The sequence below is a fragment of the Xiphophorus hellerii genome, chromosome 15, assembly GCF_003331165.1.
Source record: "Xiphophorus hellerii strain 12219 chromosome 15, Xiphophorus_hellerii-4.1, whole genome shotgun sequence".
Taxonomy (NCBI): Eukaryota; Metazoa; Chordata; class Actinopteri; order Cyprinodontiformes; family Poeciliidae; genus Xiphophorus; species Xiphophorus hellerii.
In genome coordinates this window covers 6,127,518-6,150,437 of record NC_045686.1, presented here as the reverse complement: position 1 = coordinate 6,150,437, position 22,920 = coordinate 6,127,518, and the positions used below count along the sequence as shown (strand labels likewise).

The following is a 22,920-nucleotide window of genomic DNA, read 5'->3' as shown; positions in this document are numbered from 1 at the left end:
TTGGTCCAGATGGTCCCTCAGCAGGTGGAACCAGGAAGAGCCTGCTTCCTGTTTCTGTGGATGTCTATCCACCTCCACTTCCTGTTATAACAGGGCTAGCAGGAATGCTAGCAAAAGGCCACTGTCTGAATGAGATCCAGGTTATATTAAATATTTTTAAATGCTGCTGCTCAGGTTGAGCAATGTTGGAGGAACTCTAGTTTCACACATGACCTTCAGCGAACTCATCCAGCGCTGGCGTGAAGAAACACCAACCTGCAGCCGCCTCTCTTCTTCCTCCCTCTTCTTCCTTTCCTCCTCTTCCTGCTTCCTCTTCAGCTCCATCTCTGCTTTCCTACAGAGGAACAGACAGAAGGCAAGAGGGAAGTTCATCCATCTCTGCAGAAGTCCCGGGTCCCACTTCGGAGACGTCCCCCAACGATCAACACGCACTGGAGAACCTGACGGGGCCGAGCGGATGAGAAACGGTGGACAGAATGTTCTGGGTTTTTACTGAAATGTTATCTTGGCGTTTGCTCATGAACTGTGGATGTTCCAGAGCTAGACAAGCTAAATCAGTAAATTCAGCCGCCACAGCTCCTCTGCTAGCAGTTTGGACTGGAAGACATCTGGACGTCTATCAGTCCAGTGACGAAGCTGTTGTCAACATGAGTTATGAACATGTGACTCAAACCGGACACAGCGCCCCCTAATGGTCAGCTTGAACCGCTACACCCTAGGAATGTCAGAGTTTCAGAAAAGTCCGACAAGCAACATGTTCATAACTTTCATAAAAGAAACTAGCAACTTGCTGAGAAACACGCGCGCCCGCTCGCTAGCCCAAATCCTGACTGTCCACCAGGGGGCGTGTCTGAGTGAGTTTTATACCACATAATATCACCTGCGGTACCACCATCCAACCCAAAGAGGGCAGCACTGAGGCACCCTTAGGCCAAATTTTCAGGATTAAATTTAGATGAAAATGTCACAATTTGCACAGAAACCAAGACAGAAGAACCGATTTAGACAATTCATCAGAAGAAATGTTTGATTTGGGGTTCAGTTAGATTCAGATGAAATCAAAATGTTTTTATTGAAAACAACAGAATTATTCTACTGAAACTTTGTCCAGTCTGCTGACTGATTTTCACTGCTGCAGATCTGAGATCAGGACGGCTGAAGGTCATTCTGCTGGGAAACGTGCAGATGAAGGCTGCACGTCTCAGGCCGCGACCTTCAGCAGGCTGCGACCTTCAGCGCGCGGCGCAGGGGGAGCGAGCCATAAAGCTCAGCCTGTCGTCTCTAATGTGCGACATTAGCGAGCGGCGGCTTGTGACGAACACGACGGCTCCCATCAGTCCTGCTAAAGACTCCCAGGCTGCAGCGGGCCGTGACCCGCATGCAGAGCGCCGCCGCCGCAGGAGGGGGAGGGCTCCTAACGCTGGGTCCCGGCTCTGCACCTCTGGATCATCAGGCGCCAGGGAGGAACCAGAAGAGGCTCAACCCTTCCGACCAACCTGGATCGTCAGCAGCAGAACTGGGACCGCCCGCCTCTGGGGAACCGGACCCGCCAGCGCAGAGCCGCCGCAGCGGGAAATATAATAAAGCTTTCCAATATTTTTTCTGCATCAAAAATTTCGGGCCGACAGGAAAATGTATTTCTGCTCAGCTGAGTCTGAACTGATCCAGAGTAATCAGATTACCCCAACAGACTGTGGAGCTGCGCTGCAATTGGATGTTCCTACTTACAGGCGGCGCTCCTCCTCCTCCTGCCTGCGGCGCTGCTCCTCCTCCTCCCTCCTCTTCCTCTCGCGCTCCATCTCCTCCTGGATGCGGCGCAGACGCTCGCGCTCCTCCTCCTCCTTCTTCTTGTTCTGCAGGTCCATCAGCAGCTTTTCCGACCGCTTTACCAGAACCTGGTACTCGTGGTCGATGTCGATGCGGCTCATCAGGGTGCTCTGGAACGAAGGCAGAGAGGGTCAGAGGTCAGAAGTCAGGTTCAGAAACTTCAAGCTGAGGATTTGGCTGGTCTACATCTGACTTTATGGTCAGGGCTGCCATGGTTTCCACCCTCGTTAAGCCGTCACCTTAAAGCGGATGAATATTTATGAGCAGCTGTCATTACCATGACAACGCTCAGACGACAAAGTTCTTCCGTACAGCCGTCATTCACGGCACTATGAACCCGTCAGAGCCAGCAGAACGGCCTATTTAAAATCCGGATTCTGCCAGAACATTTATTGTCATCAGCTGTTAGCAGCTGCTAACTACAGCAAACCATCATGCCCAAAAGTTGGCTCTATTGCGCCATCTGATCCAGAAAGGACTGAAGAAAGAAAACTGGATATACAGTGAACCCTCGGTTTTCGCGGGGGTTGCGTTCCAAAAAGAAGCCGTGATAGGCGAAAAGTAATAACCTTTATTTTTTTTACAATTATTATACAATGAAATACTCCATAATACATTGAAACCAAAGAACAAATAAAAGTACTGTATAAACTTTTTTTTTTTTACAAATAACTACTGTACTGTAAAATAATCATTTTAATCATCAATATGAATTGAAGGCGGATTCCCGTGCCCGAATTGCAGAGATCAGCGCCGCCCCACCGCGACCCGAGTCATTGGATCAGAACGGGAGAAAATAAAAAATGATTCTGAAAAAAAAAACAAAGCACAGTAGGACAAAGAGTGACTCACGTGTATTTCACTGCTCTTCTGACTGAGCCGTTGCATCCTGACTCCGCTCTGTAGCGGGGTTTTTTTTTCTTCTAAAGCCCGCGGTGCAGGTGTGTTTTTTCGAAAGAAGAACATAGTTATCTGTAGATGTTGTCGCTCTTTTTTCTTCTGGGCAAAAAGATTCTTATAAACCGACATGCCACCATCGATTATGTTAAATTTGGCAAGCTGTTTTACGTACGTATACATATTAAACTGCAACGTTGTTGACACACAGGTAGAGAAGAAGCGGAGAGACTGTTTAGCCAATCAGAATGCAGAACACAATGCACGATGCAAATCCATGAAGCAGCGAGACCGCGAAAGGTGAACCACGAAATAGCCAGGGTTCACTGTATATGCTTCTATGGATGGGCTCACACAACAACAACTGGCCCAAATGTGCTGCCATCCCACCAGAACCACCAGACCCAGCAGAACCTCACCTTGATCTTCAGCATCAGGGCGTTGATGGCGTTCTCCAGCTCCTGGATCTGCTGGCTCATCTCCTGCTTTCCCTCCTTCAGGCCCCCCACCACCTCTGTGAAGCGGCCCATCCTCTTCCTCAGGTTCTGGACCTTCACCAACCCGTCGATGCTGCGGACACACAACCGGGTCTGTTAGCAGGACCACAGGAACCGGGTCAGCTAGCAGGGCGACGCACCATTATTCCAACTCTCATCATTTTGAACAGATTTCTTCTTCTCCATGTCAAGTTTGGCTTCAGGTCAAAGTTCACCCAGAAGTGTTCATGACACAAAGAACCGATACGATCCACCAGAACCTCCAACTGGATCAACCGCCATGGGTCCGGCTCCCAGTCTGTTGTTTGAGTCATGAGGTTCTGAACCAGCGGTTCTGGTTCCGACTGCGACTTGCTCCGTCCATCACTGCAGAATTTCCTGCAGTCGTCGTCGCTCCATTAATCCCTGACGGCGCCGCTCGGCACAGATCAGCAGGCTGTCAGAGATGATGAAGGAAACGGCGCTCCAAACGGTTCTAATCAGATGAATCGGCCGCCCGGAACCATCGCACGCAAAGTACGCAACGAGCAGAACGCCACTGCCAGCGGCGGCGGCTGGGGAGTGACGGATAATGAAGTGGAGGGAGCGTGGCGGTCAGAGACCTGGAGGAGGAAGCTGCTAACTGAGGACAGGAAGCAGAACAGGAAGTGTAACCCACCGAGGCTTGTGCTTCTTCCTGCAGAGCCACATGCGGACCATCTTCTGCATGGTGATGCAGGCGCCGGCCCGGTACAGGATCTTGTTCTTCACTGTAACAGACAGACAGGAACCAGTTTAAACAGCTGGACCCAAACCGGACACGACACCAGAACCAGAACCGCAGAGAATGGGAAGTTAAAGGCCCAGAGTCCACCAGGTGGAGACATCTAGTGGTTCAGATATGAAACTGCAACGGAGTAAATATGTTGAGAGCCGGAAACAAAAATCAAAAGATTTTTAAAGTCCTGATGCTACATCAGATGGTGCAGCAACCACCTGAACCAACCAGAACCAACCAGTTCTGGACCAGTCCTGGTTGACAGTAATTCACAGTAATTATTCATTACTGTGAATAAACTCAGCCTGGATCAATGATGGATTGATTAGTGTCAGCATTTATCCACAGGTTTCCAGTTTTCTGTCATGATCTGAATCGGCTCAGAAGTTCTTGAGGTTCTGGTCCGAGAGCAGGAGGATGAACCAGAAACGACTGATTGGTGTGGATGGGAGAACGTTGCCGGCAGTAAAGAAGCAACGCTTCAGAGAAACGATGAAACGTGATGAAGGTGATGAAGCTGCTTACGCTTGATGACGGACAGAGCGCACCACTGGACCTTCTTCCAGCGGCTGTGGATCAGCCATTTGTTGACCTTCTGGACCAGCACCGCCAGGTGCTCCGGGTCGGACCTCATGATCTGGTCAAACTCTGCGAACTGGAATCAGTCAGAATAGTAAGTAACGTCTCTGCTCTCTTTGAGAGCCTGACTGTCACGCTGCTGTCTGATGTTCTGGTGAAGACGGGCCTCCAGAGCCAACAGGCTCGGTTCTGATCGGCAGATCGGTTGGTCTGGTGCAGAAAGGAAGGAAGGATGTCTCACCTTTCCAGGGCGGAAGAACACTTTGGTGAGGCCAAACTTGTAGTCGTTCTCGTCGAGTCCCAGAGCTTTGAACAAAGCCTGCAACAGAAAAACACAAGGTTCTTAAAATCAGCCGCCAGGGCCCGGTTCCGGTCCAGAGCTTCAAGAACTCACCTTACAGAAGAGCCGCGGGTCGAGGCGGGTCAGCTTGGGCGGCATGTACTTCTGGTACATGTTGTAGAGTTCATGGAAAGGAGCTCTGGAGGGGAAGCCACCCTGCATCAGGTCCAGAACCGACACCATTCCTGCAGAACACGGCCCAGAACAGAACCTCAACATGTCTGAACCTTCAGGCAGTCGATCCGTTCGCAATTGGGCTCTTTCCATTTTATTTCTCATGTGACATGAACGACCAGTACAGCAGCTGCAGCCTGGTCGTTTTAGTTTGTATTTGCTGCCTCTTGGACATATTTTTAAGAAATGTTATATCTCTTTTTACTGTTTGCTGATGATCTGCAATGGAAGAACCAAAAGTTTCTTCACATGAATCAAAATAAAACTCAAGTTATTCTGTTTGGACCAAAGAGACTTATTAGTAAACCTGCTAAAACTCTTGGTTCCTTTGCTCCTTGTATCATTGCTCTGTTAGAAATCTCAGTGCCATTTTGACAGTTTGACGCTTTTTTTTATCTTTTAGCAAAGTTAAATCCAGCTTCTGTCTAAAAGAAACGTATCCACGCCTTCATCACTACACGTTTAGACTACGGCAACTCATTATATCAAAATATGGACCAATCTTCTCTACAGCATCTCCAAATCATTCAAAATGCCGCAGCAAGAATTTTAACTGGAACCTGGAAACCAGAGCGCATAACTCCAGTACCAGTTCTCTGTATTGGCTGCCAGTTTCTTATCAGATTGATTTTAAAATCCTTTTATTGGTTATTAAAACTCTACATGGCCTAGATTCAGATTATCTTCAAGACCTTCTTCATAACCAATCCGTCTCTAGAACTCTTGGGTCTTATAATACATTTCTCTTACATATTCCCAGAACCAGCCTGAAAAGCAGAGGAGTCCGGGTTCGCCGTCACTGCTGCTGATCTGTGGAGCAACTTTAACACTGGATCTGCTCAAAGTCTGGAACAATTTAAATCACTTCTTAAAACTCATTTTTATTCTTTAGCTTTTCCTTAAGGCCTCACATTGTAATTTACTTGTCCTGTCTATTTTAATTTGAGTTTTATTCTGATGTGTTTTATGAATACAGTACAGCACTTTGGAGCAGTGAATATTTGTTTTTAAAGTGCTTTAGAAATACACCTGACATTGAGGGTCAAGGCAGGACCACCACCCACTCAGAGGGAGTGTGTGGGGCCTCGCTCTGTGGCGTGTCCCTCAGAGGCTCGGTCAGCCTGTGGCAGCGTTTCCAAACCCTGGGCCTGCAGGAACACTGCCCTGCAGGTTTTACATGTTGAAGGAGCTTCTCTCCTTAATCTCACCAGGAGGTGCTGGTCCAGTTAGTCCTTTAATCTGAAAGTGAAGCAGAGCCTCAATCCTCTCTAGCTGCAGGAGATGAAAATGTTCTCAGCTTCTTGTGGAGAACAATCTGATTGATGCTAATTAGAGGAGCTTGTGCCGTCTTCTCTGCAAGCTGAGTCAATTAAAGCCAATCATCAGCGAAGCAGATACTGCCAGAAACAGGAAGGAGCTCCAGCTGTCTTCCCTCCATACTAAGCTAAAGCTAATCATCTGCTAGCTCCCAGAAACAGGAAGGAGCTCCAGCTGTCTTCCCTCCATACTAAGCTAAAGCTAATCATCTGCTAGCTCCCAGAAACAGGAAGGAGCTCCAGCGATTCGTACCGGAGCACTGCAGCTGGGAGAGAATCTGAGCTCCTTCAAACTGGTGGCTGATCATCTTCAGGTTGGGTTTGATGCAGCGGATGAAGCTGGAACCCTGAAGGAGAAGCGGCTCAGTCAGACCCAGTGAGCAGAACCAGAACCAGCGGCCTTGCAGGGGAACATGACTCACCGTGCTGCGCAGCTTGTCCAGGAGAATATTCAGCTGCATCTGCAGGAGAAACAGGAGCTCTGTCATTAAAGGAGTCGGTTCATGACCACATCTCTGCTGGATTCAGGCGACGATCTGATTTATTTTCTGGTCTCACGCTGAAGCTGCTTCGGGTCAAACAGGGTCAGGGTGGTGAAACATTTGGCCCACCGACCGGCAACACTAAACTCTGAAAGCTGCTATCAGAGTCTCACGCACATCGAGGACACGCAAGCATTCACAGGATGCGGTTACCATAGAAACACAGGAGCTGACAGGAACCAGAGCCTATCAAAGCCCGTCAGGTCAGGGTGGGCGACGGAGCGCAGAGGGTCAGAGGTTGTTCTCGGCGTCCGGCTCACCTTGAACTTGTTTCCGACGCTGATGAAGCTGAGCTTCCCGGCCTTCTGCTTGGCGTCTCGGCTGCTGACGGCGTTCTCAAAGAGCCGGCGGACGAAGCGGTCCTTGGACTCGCTCACCAGGCTCTCCAGGGACATGTGCAGCGCGTCGTTGTTCTTCTCCACAAACTGGGTCTGATGAGAGACACAAGGACACGATCAGACCCTGCAGGGGTCCGACCAGGCAGCCAGACCAGGTTCAGGTGATCCGGACGGACTGGGCTGCCGGCTCCTCTGCTCAACCCACCGTCTCGTAGCACACGGCTCCGGCGAAGTGGCGGATGATGAAACCTTCGTCGTCCCGGACGTTCCGGTGGACGGCCAGCTTGGACTTCCTGGGAATCTGCGGGACACAGAGACAGAGTCATCAGGACGTTTTCCCAGAACCACCAGAACCGACTGAACAGATTTCATCTACAGATGGTTCCAGTTCAGACTAGAGAATTTAAGCAGTAACATTCAGGTCTTTTGTTTTGAAAACACAAAGTACTTCCTTCACCAGCTGATCATTGGATGTGGAGATAAAAATCTTTCATTATTTCAAGAAACTAAACTCATCTTTAAATGATCACAGCTTCTAGTCGTTTTCTGGCCTCTAAGTCTGTTTCCCTCCTGACGGTCCGGTAGACCCGGTTCTACTGGAACCAGAACTCCACCATCTGCTCCACCTCCAGCTGCTGTGGTTCTCTGAGTCAAACCAACCTGTTCCCCTCCTGGCCTGTGGGGGCGCTGCACCAAGAACCACTGAAGGATACCACACAAAAACCTCTGAAGACTCTGAGAGCAACTTCCTGTTTCACCAGATGGAAACAAGATGGAGGCGGGGCGTGCTGTGGTGGCGCAGGGGGTTAGCACTCCCCACGTTTGGAGGCCTTAGTCCTCGACGCGGACGTCGCAGGTTCGACTCCCAGTCCCGACGACCTTTACCGCATGTCTTCCCCCTCTCCTCATCCTCCTTCCTGTCTGCCTACTGTAGAAAAAATACGAGCCACTAGCGCCGCAAAAACTCTTCGGAGAAGAAAAAAAAAAAAAAAAGATTTCAGCGGTTGGAGGATTTCTCTTTAGTCTTTGGCTGAAGACCAGGAGCCATTTCTGCTGCTAGTGCTAAGCTAGCACATTAGCTTTGGCTGTATTTACCCAGAATGTCCTTCGCTGTAGTCCACTTCCTGCCTTTGGATCGGTCTCCGGTCTGCTTCGCGTTCACATTCAAACTGAACCCAGACCGAGGTTTGGAGGACCAGAGGTCAGAGGTCGTCTAGGGTTCACACCTCACCAACCGATCCGGACTTTCTAGGTAAAGTCCGGTTCGTTCCCCAATGATATTGTGATTATCCATGAGGGTCTGTGAGCTGGCAGGGCGTACTTAGCAAACCACTGGTTCCAGGCTTTAGCTGAAGCAGCGGGACTCACCGTGAGGCGGAAATGGTTCCTGTGCTTGTTGTGAACCGTGTCGGTGAAGTGCTGGTCACTGGGCTGAGGCAGGCGGTTCTCCTCGTCTAAGATGTCCAGAATGCCCACCAGCTTGGCCTCCACCAGGTCTGCAGAGACAGAGGAGACGCCCTGATGAAGAGGAGGAGGAAGCAGCAGCTGCAGGCCGTCCAGAGGGACCTACCGATGCAGTCCTGGTTGTCCACGTAGTGAACCTCGTTGACCCCCAGCCCCTCCTTCTGGTACAGCTCTTGTTCCTGCAGAGTAAACCAGACCATGACGGTGAGAGAGACCGTCCAATCAGGACAGGCGATGCTGCTTCCAGCTTCCTGGGTGCTGCCAGGAGATCGCGGAAACCAGAACCTAAGCGACCGGGTCCGTTGTCATGGCAGCAGCTCACCTCCTTCAGGATGCGCTCGTTGAAGAATTGCTGCAGCTTCTCGTTGCAGTAGTTGATGCAGAACTGCTCAAAGCTGTTGTGTTCAAAGTATTCTGGAAGACAGAGAGAAGGTCAGAGATCATCTCCCTCCCACGACCCCTCTTCCTCATCGTGGACTGACCGAAGCCGGCGATGTCCAGCACGCCGATGAAGTTAGCCGAGGAGTCGAAGGGGAAGCACTGGTTGACCCGCGTCACCACGTGGTCGAAGAGCCGGCTGTAGGTGGCCTTGGCCAGTGCGTCCCGGGCGTTGTTGGCCTGCTCCACCTTCAGGGGCACCCTGGGGAGACACGGGGTGACCTCTGACCTTTACAGACTTCACTAGGGAGAGAGAGCTCCCGGCCTGACAATCAGGTTAGCAGCAGCTGCCAGGAACCGGAGCGTGTCGGGGTCGACCAAAGATCGGGTCTTTCAGCAAAAAGCATTGCTGACTGCAGAAGCTAAGAGGAGTCATGCCGTTAATTGTTGAACCAATCGAATCGCAAAACCCAAACTGATCTGCTGCAGGGAGAAACCAGACAGCTACCAGGCCTCAGAATCACTCATTCACTGCAGAATATTCTGTGTCTGCATAGCTAGCACAGCTAGCATAGGTAGCACAGCTAACACTGCTAACAGAGGTAGCACAGCTAGCACAGGTAGTACAGCTAACATAGAGGTAGCACAGGTAGCACAGCTAACACTGCTAACATAGAGGTAACACAGCTAGCACAGGTAGTACAGCTAGCACAGCTAACATAGGTAGCATAGCTAGAATGCTGCTTCCCTTCAAGGCATTTTATTTAAACAAAATCAAACGATGATATGAGAGAAAGAAAACTACTTCAGAGATTGAATCCTGTTTTTGGGTCAGGGGTCAGATTTAGGACTAAGATGTGAACTGAGTTTTGGTTAGAGTTAGGATAGGGTATGGGTTAGGATTAGGCCGTAGAAATGAATGGAAGTCAATGGAAAGTCCCCACAAAGACAGCCACGCAAAAGTATGTGTGTGTGTGTTTGGTGAGCAGCAGCTCTTACTTGATGGCCGTCCCCTTGGCGCCCCCTGCTGACGTGAGCATGACCCTGGTGGTGAGGCTGACCCTGAGGTCGTCTTGCTCCAGGCCCAGCAGCTCAGCACAGTGCTGCAGCGTCTGGCCCGACTGGTTCCTGATGGTGCAGCCGCCTGCAAGACAAGAAGGAGGGAAAATCATCAGCCGCCTGCAAGACAAGAAGGAGGGAAAATCATCAGCCGCCTGCAAGACAATGAGGAGGGAAAATCCTTGGTTTTGCTGTTGATCTGGTTAAACTGGAGTCTGTCATAGGTTAGGGGTCACCAGCCTGAGGCTGGGAGCTGCTTCACGGTTCAGAGCAACACGAAGGGCAGCTTGTTTGATACAAACATGAATTTTCTTGGCTCAGCCTTTATAACAATCAGACATGTATGATTACATGCTGCCTGATCTTACTAATGTAGTCATCAGTAGTGATTTACCAGGCAGATATGGATTATCGTTTTTATGTGATCAGAAGTTCTTAGTTCAGAGTTTTAACTTTGATTCCCTGCTGGAGCTTTTCTGATTCTGAATGACCCAGAATGACGGTTTGATTGTTGCGGCAGCTGCAGCTGTGAGACCTTGAGATTTTCCTTTAAATAAAAAAAAGAAAAGAATAGTTATAGTCCAACCCTCTTTACTATTAACAAAACTGTGTAGAAAAAATATCTTTTGTGCCAAAACATCGTGTACATCAGTGAGAGTCTGTGGGGGTCAAAGGGCACGCCCGTCAGAACCGCACGTGGTAAAAAGCTCCGGTTGAATCTTAGAGCTACAGGAGGTTCAAACTCCAAACATTCATTTTTAGCTACAGAGAAAAGCCAAGCCGCCCAATAAATGAGCAAACTGACCAATAAGATTTAGGCTTCGGCCTGCCCTTTGACCCCCACAGACTCACACTGATGCTGCACTAAGTACACAATGTTTTGACACAAAAGATTTTTTTTTCTCCACAGTTTTGTTAATAGTAAAGAGCGTTGGATAATAGAAATTATTCTTTTCTTTTATTTCTTAAAGGCAAATCTGAAGGTACCAGAGAGGGAACAGGCGTCTGCGCATGACCCTGACCTTTAACCCTAGAAAAGAGCAATTTATTTTAAACTTGTTTTATTCTAAAAATAAATAAATGTTATTACTTCAATGTAAAAACATTTTATTCAATCATTGTTGGGCAACAACTATGTTTAGAACTTGCTACTCAGGCGACCGGGGGCCCGCGCGCCCCGTGTTGGTGGCCCCTGCTTTAACCGGAACCAGGCTGTTCTGCAGGGGACCTTTAAATACCGAGCTGAACAGAACCGACCCAAACTCTGAGACAGAGGAACCAGAGGAACCAAAGGAACCAGGGGAACCAGAGGAACCAGGGGAACCAGGGGAACCAAGGGAACCAGAGGAACCAGGGGAACCAAAGGAACCAGAGGAACCACGGGAACCAGGGGAACCAAAGGAACCAGGGGAACCAGAGGAACCAAAGGAACCAGGGGAACCAGCAGGTCCTGTTCATCAGTCTGTGCCTGAATCTCGGCGGCTCACCTGAGGTGCTTCCGGCCTCCTCGAAGTCAATGTTGCCCAGATGCAGAACGCCGGCCACCACCCGGAACAGGTCCAGCTTCTCGGTGTCGCCCAGGCCGATCTTCTTCATGGCGACGCTCATCCTGGTGAAGTCTCCGTGGTCGTCCAGCAGCGGGTCCTTCAGCGGGCCGGCTTTGCTGTGCTGAGGAAACAACGCACCCTGTGATGAACCCCCGGCCTGAAGAGGGCGCCGTTTCACTGTTCAAACCTTAATCTGAACGTTTCTCCTCCTACTGATGCTCCTCAATCGTCTTTGGAATGGTTTCTGGCTCAGGAGCGCCACCTATCACCTGATTCCAGGTAGATTCAGTCTCTGCAGGTTCTAACCTGGACATTTTTATTTATTTACCACCTTCACCTGTTCATTCTGCTGACGCTCCCAGTTATTCTGATGTTTCCTTTTATTTCTGTAGAGGAATCTGATTGGCTGAGAGCTTCACCGTCACCGTGGAGACAAAGTGTCCAGCCTAATTTCTGTAAAACTGTCCTTGAGGCAATTGAAATGTAACTTCATTCTGTGAATATCGTTGGTGGATGTCTGGCTGGCCAGGTCGATCAGAGTCAGCTTTCCCAGAAAACATCCAATCTGACATAAGTAAGTATAAATAAATGTGATTAAAGGTTTCAGTCCGGATCTCATCCTGGTCACAGCACAGAATCACCAACACTCTCCAACCCTCAGGTTAAACGTGTCATTCTTAGAAGCTCTCTCTTTTCTCTCATTAATAATAATATCATTTATCTGCTCATTTCCACCTCTGTAATATTTCCCTCTCTGCTCTCTGCCTCCATATTCTGGTCATTTCTCTCATTGATTCCTGTATTTCCCTCCTGGTTGCTCTGCCTCATAAATCTGTCTGTAAACTTATACTGGTTCCAGTTTCTGCTGGCCTCATTTCACCACATCACTGTATTTTACAGCAACTTCACTTTAAATCCTGTTTCCATTCAGTTCATAACCTTTCCCCTCCTTATCGGTCTGATCCGCTGCTCATCGCCACCCGTTCACCTTCGTTCTTCCTCTTCATCATCCTCAGAGCCTCTTGTCCGTCTCAGCAGCGAGGGGAAAAGGAACGCTGCTCCTCCTGACATCCGGCACGTCGACTCAAAGCTCGTCTGTTCAGGTTCTTCTCACTTTAACTGTGCCGTTATTTTGTGGTTTTGTGTCTTGTAGCCATTTTTGCTGTTTAATTTGTGTTTTTAATGTTGTAAAAGGTCTTGGGGGTTTGAAAGGCGCTGGCAGATAATAATTATTATTGTTATTAAAAGTGACCCAGAGATCAAAACTGTAACATATTAGAAACCATAGAAACAATCAAATGAAAACATGTTGACTTAAATACAGTATCCTGATTAGGATAACAGGATAAAAATGAAAAACAATAAAAACAATGTCAAACTTTGATTAATCTAACTTTGGAGCCTTGAAAATAACTAAACGGGTTTCCTGTTCGGTTCTGCTGCTTAAGCCCCTCTGGAGACGAGCACAAACCAGCAAATGCTAATAGCTGTTTATTATTATTATTATTACCATTAACGCTGATCTGTCTGCAGCCAGAGCAGGTTTACCTCTGAACTCTTCCGGTTCTGCAGGATCTGCTGATCCGTGTCTTTGGTGGCGAAGAAGCGAGTGCATCCTCTGTTCAGATACTGCAGCAGAGGCAAAGGCACAAAACCATCAATATGCATCTCCATTTCCAGAAAATCACATTTCATAAATCACAACCATTTATAAAGAATTATGTCACATCAAGTTAAATTAAAACTCAATTAAGATTTAATTCATTAAATCTTGTTTAAGCAGTTGAAATGTGTTGCTGCAGCAACACTGAAAAAAAATAAACATTTAATTTAGTCAATATTTCCAGTCTGGAGAACATTAATAATTTTTAACATAGTCATAGTGTTCCTCCAGGCAGGCTCTGTCCTCTGCTGCCCCCTGGTGTTCAGGACAGACAGTGCAGCAGGCTCTGTCCTCTGCTGCCCCCTGGTGTTCAGGACAGAAGGTGCAGCTGCAGGACAGGTCAGGATGTTCCCTGCAGAATCAGACCTGCCTCATTTCTCCAGCAGGCTGAAACTCAGCCTTACATTTGGTGCTCTGTTTGCTCTGCTAAGTGGAAACAGACTTTACCAATCTCAATAATTCTTCTCTGTGTTCACAGAAAGCCGAGGCAGTTCCCTTTCTGAGCATCTGATTTACAATAAACAGACAGAATGTGCTGCAGAGGTCTGCATGGTGACTGGCTGCAGGAGATGGAGCAATGCTGCATCCCAACACCTCAACATGTAAAGACCGGATCGAATCGGATCGGGCCGGACCTGCTGAGGCCTGCTGGACGCTCTAGTCATGCCAGGTGAGTCTCTAATTTGGACCCAAAGGCTCTCGGCACTACCAGGCTCCAGGTTTGGTTGCCGCTCTGATTCTGGAACTCTGATTGGCCCTTTAGCAGGCGGCTGACGTTCCTACCCTGAAGGTGTCCGGGGAGCTGAGATGGAACTTCTGGCGGATGTCCTCCGGCGCTCCGGCGCACAGGCGGTAGAAGATGTGGTAGTTCCTCTCTTCGGAGCCCTGTGTGCAGATCCGGGACTTCTCCAGGAGGTAGTGGGACACGAATCCACCGACGACCGCATTCTGGTGGGAAACAGACAACACACTTGTTCAGAAATCTGTCCTCCGAGGGGTCAAAAGTCAAATGCAGCCTGATTGTACTGGGCCAGAGGCAGCAGAGAGGAGAATGGCAGAAACTGGGAACAATGCTCAGGAAGACGATGGTAGAGCTTAGCTACAAAAATTTGCTGAAATATGGTCTGGATCCAACAAGCGAGCCTTGAGGCATGCCAGAACGCATTGAGTCAAACCTCTCCATGTCTGGCAATGAATTCATGCTTCACTGTGACTGAAGCAGTTTAAGCCAATCATCTCTCAGTTGGTGATGGCATTTCATCCTGAGGACATGTCCGAAACAAAATGACCATAGAATAATTTTAGAGACAATAACTAGAGAATCACCTGCAGCAAAGACAAACCAAGACAACTGAGAAGGATGTTTAAAAAGAAGGGAGCCAAGCACCGAGCCCTTGGGTACCCCCGATTCATAATGTCTGTGGTTTATAGTGTCGGCCAAACGGATCCAGAGGTCTCACTAACCAGACATGTTTACCAAGTCCTGCTGGTCCTGTAGTTCTCAACTGAAACATCAATGTTCTGGTTTCCTGCAAGACTCAAACTAAAACACTGACGGCCTATTGCAATGAAATGGAGCAAGTCACCTTTTCGTTGAAGTGGATCTCCACAAACTTCCCGAAGCGGCTGCTGTTGTTGTTCCGAACGGTCTTCGCATTCCCAAAAGCCTCCAGCAGGGGGTTGGCTGCACCAATCAGATGGCTCGGTTAGTACTGAACGAGTTCGTTACCCACAAAGAAAAAATCCTCCTTACCTTCCACAATCCGCTCGTCGATATCCTGTCCCGTCCCGTATGAAGTCGTTAGGTACCTGGAGACCAGAGGAGAGTCAGAGACGTTCTGATGCGAGTCCGTTGTAACGAGTCCAAACAAAATTATAACAAGTCAAACAGCACTCTAACAAATCCGCTTTCTAACCAGTCTTAGCCGCAAGTCAAACGGCGCCTTCGCTGTGTGCAGACTACATTAGAACTCAGCCTGACCAATCAGGTCAGTCAGGTCTGCCGGGCCTCTGACGTTGCTCTGATAGAGCCAAAGGTGCAGCTGATCAGAACCTCAAAACCGGCTGAGCTGGGCTTCAGTTCCTCCAGCTCTTGGTCCCAAACAGGAAGTGCCGTTGAGCTAGACAGGAAGTCTCATCCTAGCCTACCTGAGAACAAACTTGGTGTTTTCTGTCTTGCCGGCACCGGACTCTCCGGACACGATGATGGACTGGCTCATCTTCAGGACCTTCATGTCCCGGTACGCCTTGTCAGCTGCAGAGCAACACATGGAGGATTAGCCGGCTCCGCCCCAAGCCACCCCTCTGCAGAGGACGCCCTGGAGACGCTCTCACCAATGGCATAGACGTGTGGCGGCAGCGTCCCCAGCGACCGGCCCCGGTACTGCTTGATGGTGTCCACCGAGTAGAGCTTGGGGATGTCGTAGTACGGGTTGACGGCGATCAGGATGTTGGCCACGTATGTCTGGGGAGGACACGAGACGGAGGAGACGAAGGAGACAGGTGAGTCTCTGGGCAAAACCTGCAGCTGGAGGAAGTGAGGATCTGACTCACTTCCTGCTGACGCGCTGCAGCAGAACTGACCCAGATGGTTCCGTTTGTCTCCTTCAGGTTAATTAAAAATGTTTTCAATCATTTCTCACCAAAAAGCAGTGGATTATTCAGGAGGTATTGAACAGTCTTGAATAAGTTTATTATAGTTAATAAAAACTAACAAAGTAAAAACTAGCTTGTTAACTGAAATAAAACTTTAGCAAAGAAAGGAAAACTACCTGAAACTGCATTGACAAAACAAACTGAAATGAACTGAATTAGTGAAAAAGAGCTCAGTTTTTATTTCTGTCAGTGGGAATTTTATGGTCGTTTTAGTCCTTGCTGTTCCACATTTCACCAGCAGGTGGCGGTACGTAAAACAGCTTGGAATTAAATTCAAAATGCAAGAAGTATCAGAACGAAAAACTTTTGTTTTAGAAAGATGAGACTTGACATAATCAGTCTGGTTAAAACTGAAATCTCTCCTTGTTGAAACAGTGAGCGATGGAGGCGCCATATGAACCCCGTTTATATTTTATTACCAGGAAGTTTCTCATTAGCATGACATAGAAAACTCAACTTACTAAAATTAGAAAGGTTTCTTATTTCTTGTTTTAAGATGAAGGTTTGTTGTTATTTTGAGATTCTGCTCCTGAACACATGGCCTCTCTGCAGCAGAACCAGAGTCCAGTTCGGATTACTGTGAATAAAAACTGGGTTTAGCTCAACGCTAGCGTCCTGTGGCTATGCAGAGGATCTTATTGTGTTTACTGAATCTCTGCCAACGTTTAAACTCGTTTGGTCGTTCATTTGCTCTAAATTTATATTTTCTAAAAACTGAGATGCTTTTCTCAGATTTTCTTACAAATTGCCTATTTTTATTCTCCCGGTTTGTACAAAAAAAGCCAAACAAACTAACCATTTGTTAGTTTTAACAAATGGTTAAAACTAATGGAAACAAAAATAAAAATCTTCAACCAGAACATTTTAACCCGTAAATCTGAACTCACGTAGATTTTGTCCTTGCTGTAGCGAACCCGGACATTGTTGAGCAGAGTGGCTTCATTCAGATACATCAGAGAGCCTGAGAGGCAGAGACAGGTTTATCACAGCGCCATCTACAGCAAGGGAGGCAGAACAGCAGCAGAAACTCACAGTTATCCTCCACATGTTTGTTGATGTCGTCTTCAGCGGGGAAAACCTGGTTGACGGGAGCCAGAAACGTCTACAGGAGGAAAAACGACAAATTAATGAGACTGTAGTGGCAGCAAACAGACACCGGGGGGCAATAAAGACAATCTGTTGATCCTGACCAGAGGAGCAGAAGGAGGAGCTCCATCAGTCAACAAAGAGCAAATACACCTGGCTGCAGCAAACGGGAAGGGGCGGGGACCGCCCACATGGCAGTCCCCCTCCAGAAATGAAGGGGGCACTATTTCCTATATTATCAGCAGGATTCCCGCTGCAGGGGTTACCATGGCAACGGTCCATTAAAAGCTTCATGGTGTGTTGTGGGATTGATGGAGAGCCATGTCAGATGGTCTGCAGGCCCTTCAGAGGGAAACGCCTTCTGAGGTCAGAGATCACAGCTCCTCAGCCATTTGTCAGGACCAGAACCGAGATCCGGAACAGACCAGAACCGAGATCCGGCAAAGACCTACTGACATTAGCACCATTTTAGAGGCTTAAATTAATCAGCCAGAACCAATAAAATAATTTCAAAAAAATTAATTTGTGTCCAAAATCAAAAGCAAACTGAACAGCTTTCATCTTCCAGTGACACGCGCATTGGCCCCGCCCCTTAATGAACCCTGATGACCTCTGACCTTTCCCTTCTGCTTCAGCGGCTCAATGGAGAGGCTGTCGGCGCCAATGTCAACGATGGTTCCCAGCTGGAACCCGTCCGTCGGATGAGGCGCCCACACCGGCTTCCCGTCCTCCATGGCGGCGATACCGCGGTTCTGGAACAACAAGACCCAATTAGGTTAGGAGAGAAAGGTGGGGGTGGGGGTGGGGTGGGGGGGGGGGGGGGGGGGGGTTCTGTTCAGATTATTTTGGGTTTGTTCCGGTTCTGGATTTCTTTTATCCGGACTATCTTCAGTGTTCTAATAAAACAATCCGGTTCTGGTTCTACTGACAGAAACACAGCAGCTCCAAATCAGATTATTGAGCACGATGGTACAGGGGTGATGGTGTGGGCCGGTTCTGAATTGATCCTGGCCCAAATCGGGTCATGAAAAGAACCATGGACCTGGCAGCAGAGAGACTGTTTTAGGGCGGCAGCTAGCCTATAACATGTAGCCTACAGCAAGTAGCTTACATCAGCTAGCCTATAGCATGTAGCGTACATCAGCTAGCCTATAGCATGTAGCCTACAGCATGTAACCTACAGCATGTAGCTTACATCAGCTAGCCTATAGCATGTAACCTACAGCATGTAGCTTACATCAGCTAGCCTACAGCAGCTAGCTTACAACAGCTAGCCTACAGCATGTAGCCTACAGCATGTAGCTTAAAGCTGAATCCATTTTATGGAATTTTTTCCCCTTTATTTTTGGAGACTATAGCTGCTGTTACAAGTATTGCCATTAACGTCTTCCAATGACATCATTTCCTGTCAATTTCAACATGTTAACCCTGATCCTCTGTGAGCCGCTGGTGAGCAGCTCTAGCGCCCCCTAGAGCCAGAATCACGCCTCCTTCAAAGGGCTGTGCCTGCAGAACCGCTGGGCCCGGTTCTTTGGCACAATAATCCATCTGAAGACTGGATCAGCTCCTCCAATCAGCTGCTGGTGTCCAGTCAGTTCTGTTTGGGTCGACCCGCCATTCAACCCGGCGGACAAACCACTGCGCTCGGTCTGGGCTCGGCCCGGTACCGTGGATCAGGGCGGTTCCCCTGGGTCACCTGCAGAACCTGAGCTGCACCATCATCATCATGAGGAAGATCTGGCCTTTTAGACTGGCACACCTGAGCTCACCTGAGGAACCAATGAGGATGAAGATGAGGAAGACCAGCAGAGGGTTGGATTTAACCAGGACTTTAACGAGTTCATTCATTAATCACGTCCAGTTCAACTCATTAAAGAGTTTACACTAATTATTTTCCTTCCAACACAATGAAAGATGTTTTTTTCACAGGCAATAGTTCCTCCTGGAACCTTCCTATTCGCATGTTTCTGGTACTGCTGTAAATGTAATGCACAGTTACTGTACATCCACTAACAGTGAGGAAGCCGCTTCTGTTTTCCTCTGGATTTCATTTCTGCTTCAAACCAATCTGATGCTGGAAAACACTATTGTGTTAAAGTTGTGCTAAAAGCAGCTAGTCTGTCAAAAGCTAAGCTAGCCAAAAATAGCAACTCAATGCTAACGTGTAGCAGCTAATTCTAATGTTGGCGTCCACAGTCCACATTTCTAAAGAAGGTCCATGAATGATCAGAGAAATGGATAGAAAAACTCTTTGCTCTGATCTGACAGCTGGAGAACAGATTAAAAAATATGAACTAGGGCGTGCCGTGGTGGCGTAGCGGTTAGCGCGACCCGTATTTGGAGGCCTCGAGTCCTCGACGCGGCCGTCGCGGGTTCGACTCCCGGACCCGACGACATTTGCCGCATGTCTTCCCCCCTCTCCTTCCCCGTTTCCTGTCAGCCTACTATCATTTAAGGGACACTAGAGCCCACAAAAGTCCCCCTGGAGGAATAAAATAAAATAAAAAATAAAAAAAGAACTAAAAATATCTGATTAAAAACTAGAAATATCTTTGATGTTCATCTCTTTTATTCAATAATTCAGCATCAAAAAGAGGACTTTAAATGAAAATGTTGCTGATTTGTTGACATGGTTTCAGGTTGAACTTTTTAATGGAGTCTTTCTTCCACTGGTCTGAACATCATTGCTAACCAACAGCAGGTTCTGGTGCCGATCCGGCTGGACCCGGCCCCCTCCATAACGTGACAGCTCTATTGCTGGGCTCAGCTGACCTGAGATAAAATGTTACTTAGTTATGAACCATAAACGGCAAACTTTATGGTTCTGCAGTAAAACCAGCGTGGAGCTACGCAGGACGCTGCTAGCTTACATACGACTCTTCAAATCACTACAAACACAAGTTCACCCTGGAGCCCAGCCCGGTCCGGTCCGTCAGGGCTCTGTGTGGGCCTGGTCCGGCCCACATCAGGCCTTTTTGTGCTGAGCTGATCAAGTTAAAGATTGACAGGAAGAGTCTCGATCCGAGTCGAAGTCTAACTAATAAAACGAGTCACAAGCAGCTCAGAGGTTGTTCATTACACAGCCAGGCCGGGCCACTGGTTCTGACGGAGGCTTCCTGGTAGAACCAGATCCATTTCTTCTTTTACTTCGTCTAACAGACAGGGTGTCATGCAGAACTGGGAACCACAACCGCACCAGGCCGGGCCGACGCCGTCCTGCAGGAGAGCCGAATATTTCTGCAAATTCACACCAACAACCTGACTTCGTTCAGACTAGTTTAGAAATATCAGACTACAGTTATAGAAAATAGCTTCTAAAAAACAAAACCAAAACCAAAAAAACAAAGACATTCAAGATGGCAGCCATTTTTCAAGATGGCCACCGTGGTCCTGAAGGAGAGCTCATTTTTACACTAAATTTGCTGATAGATATTTTTGGTGTGAAATCATACATAATTTCACCACTGAAAACATATTTACTGACATTTTTTATTTTCATGACAGCCAAAGCTAATGAGAAACGCACAAAAATATGAGCAGAAGCTAATGCTACACTGCTAAAAACATAAAGGCCTAGAAGGAGCTAATACTAAATCACATAACAAAAATATCAGCAGAAGCTAATGCTAAACACATAAAATATCAGCAGAAGCTAACGCTTAACACATAAAATATCAGCAGAAGCTAACGCTTAATACATAAAATATCAGCAGAAGCTAACGCTAAACACATAAAATGTTAGCAGAAGCTAACGCTAAACACATAAAATGTCAGCAGAAGCTAACACTAAACACATAAAATATCAGCAGAAGCTAACGCTAAACACATGTCCATTTTCTGCAGTGCAGCCCTTGTTGCATAACCGATGTGAACGCTTCGGAGCGGAAAGGTCCGGGACGCTCAGCGGCCAAAAATAACCCAGAGGAATCAAACCGTGACCCAAATGCAGGATGAACGCTGCAGGTATGAGCAGAACCAGGCAGAACCTCTCTGGGTCAGGAGCCGATCAGAACCATCAATCGGATGATCTGCTGCAACGTCCGCAGCAAGAGATCAGGACAATCAGACTGAAACACCTGGATGTTTGGCTGCACCGATTGCAGTTTTCTGGCCGATCACCAATCTATTAGGAATCCTGACCTACCGACACCAAAATGTTGCTAAATGTAGCAAGAAAGTTGATAAGTTGCCAACAGTGAGATGACTATTGTCATTGTTGTCTGCTAGTCAAACTTGGCGGCGCAGAGCAGAAGAAGACAGCAGTTGATTTAAATCTCTTTGTGGAGGCAGATCAAATCGGTGCTTAAGATCAACTTCACATGTAAAAATCAGCCAATCACCGATTTCCAAAATTAGTTAAATTGGTGATTGTTAAATCAGCTGGCCAATAAATTGGTGCATCCCTACCTGAACGGGTCCAGAATCAACAGAACCATCAGCTTTTAGCGATTTGATTCGGATTTTTAAGGGTCATTCGATCCAGAATTCCCAGAACCAGAAATTTCATTTCTCTACAGAATCAGTGAAACTAACCAGCAGAACCCAAACCCAGCCAGAGATCCAGTTAAACCCGCTGACCCCGCGACCCTAAGCTAAGCTACGCTAAGTTAAGCTAGTCTGCATATGGCAGTTGATTAGCTGGTTGATCAACAATAACTGAAAACATTTTAAACAAAATCACAAAACTGAAAAACCAAAAACTACCAGAACCTGATGAGGAGCAGCAGACAGAACCAGAACCACTGTCTGCACTCCACCAGCAGGTCAGAACCGGGTCACAACCCGCTCCAGTCCAGTCTGGATCCACTGAGCCAGGCAGCATTAGCAGCTGGAACTGCTGACCTTTGACCCCTGGGTGATAAAACTACACCAAACTATTTTAGTGGAAGGGTGTGAATACTAATGCAGCCGGTTCCAACTAATGGGTTCTCCAGGTCAGAGTCTCAGGTCAAAGGTCACTTTCTGGGGTGTGAATACTTTCTAGAGAGTACTGCTACATTTTTATCTGGTAGGAAATTCCTGTTACCATGGTAACACCATGCTTCCAGTGGATCCATGATCCCCAGGTGACCAATCAGGACTAAGTTCTATTCCCCTCCAGAACCGGCTCTGGGTCAGCTTCACAGGAAACCCGGCTGGTTCATCGTACCGTTCAGGTCCAGATTTCCCTCCGGTCCAGTTCGCCCAACAGGATCAACTGGAGGCACGACTGGGACCAGCAGGGACCGGTCCAGAACCAACAGGACCAGCAGGGACCGGTCCAGAATCACAACCGATTCCAACCAGAACCGGTCGGGAGCCGAGCGGAGGAGAGGAGGGACTTGGTGAAGTTTCCGCCCAGCTGCGGTGAAGCAGCAGCAGGAAGGAGAGGGGAGTCAAAGTCCTGTCCAGGTGACAGGCGGCTGCAGGTGTCGCGGCCTCCACCCAGCAGGAAGTTGGATCATTTCAGAATAAAAGCCTTCGTCAGACATAAGAACAAAAGCAGAGCAGTAGGAGAGATAATGGCAGCAGCTCCACAACAATGACAGCTCTTATATAACCCTGAAACCACAACACTGCAGCTCCGGAACCACAGCCGAACCCATGAGAACCGGCGAACCCATCGGAGACAGCATTTTGTTTCAGTCAGGACCTGTCCGCCGGTTCTGGTTCCCAGGCTCAGCGGCAGTTCCGGTTTGTAACCGGTCCCGGTTCCCCGGCTCCTGTCAACCCGCAGGCCGCAGCAGGGCTCCCGTATCCGGGGTCAGACCACAGAGCACATCCTCCCGTGTCTCGGTGCTCCCAGCGCGGATGACCGGTTC

General features: G+C 48.2%; 1 protein-coding gene across 13 annotated transcripts in view; it reads right to left on the bottom strand.

The window, feature by feature from the left end:
• myo6a (myosin VIa) overlaps positions 1 to 22,920 on the bottom strand; it is a 30,367-nt gene that overhangs the window by 6,713 nt on the left and 734 nt on the right. For 12 of the 13 annotated variants that reach the window (XR_004342123.1, XM_032584813.1, XM_032584817.1 and 9 more), the window contains exons 2-27: positions 17,737 to 17,871; positions 17,066 to 17,135; positions 16,921 to 16,994; positions 15,713 to 15,842; positions 15,527 to 15,632; positions 15,132 to 15,187; positions 14,965 to 15,062; positions 14,162 to 14,326; positions 13,264 to 13,344; positions 11,656 to 11,836; positions 10,109 to 10,253; positions 9,214 to 9,371; positions 9,054 to 9,145; positions 8,838 to 8,910; positions 8,636 to 8,763; positions 7,473 to 7,568; positions 7,190 to 7,360; positions 6,810 to 6,848; positions 6,641 to 6,734; positions 4,952 to 5,082; positions 4,799 to 4,876; positions 4,504 to 4,633; positions 3,880 to 3,970; positions 3,144 to 3,294; positions 1,729 to 1,937; positions 256 to 334 (exon numbers count right to left, since the gene is read on the bottom strand). Coding sequence is in view for 12 of the 13 variants with exons in the window: in XM_032584813.1 (XP_032440704.1) it covers positions 256 to 334; positions 1,729 to 1,937; positions 3,144 to 3,294; positions 3,880 to 3,970; positions 4,504 to 4,633; positions 4,799 to 4,876; positions 4,952 to 5,082; positions 6,641 to 6,734; positions 6,810 to 6,848; positions 7,190 to 7,360; positions 7,473 to 7,568; positions 8,636 to 8,763; positions 8,838 to 8,910; positions 9,054 to 9,145; positions 9,214 to 9,371; positions 10,109 to 10,253; positions 11,656 to 11,836; positions 13,264 to 13,344; positions 14,162 to 14,326; positions 14,965 to 15,062; positions 15,132 to 15,187; positions 15,527 to 15,632; positions 15,713 to 15,842; positions 16,921 to 16,994; positions 17,066 to 17,135; positions 17,737 to 17,853 (2,943 nt within the window). In the remaining variant the exon portion in view is untranslated. Of the gene's footprint in view, positions 1 to 255; positions 335 to 1,728; positions 1,938 to 3,143; positions 3,295 to 3,879; positions 3,971 to 4,503; positions 4,634 to 4,798; positions 4,877 to 4,951; positions 5,083 to 6,640; positions 6,735 to 6,809; positions 6,849 to 7,189; positions 7,361 to 7,472; positions 7,569 to 8,635; positions 8,764 to 8,837; positions 8,911 to 9,053; positions 9,146 to 9,213; positions 9,372 to 10,108; positions 10,254 to 11,655; positions 11,837 to 13,263; positions 13,345 to 14,161; positions 14,327 to 14,964; positions 15,063 to 15,131; positions 15,188 to 15,526; positions 15,633 to 15,712; positions 15,843 to 16,920; positions 16,995 to 17,065; positions 17,136 to 17,736; positions 17,872 to 22,268; positions 22,535 to 22,920 lie in introns of those variants that run through there. The other variant, XM_032584812.1, reaches the window with a different exon arrangement.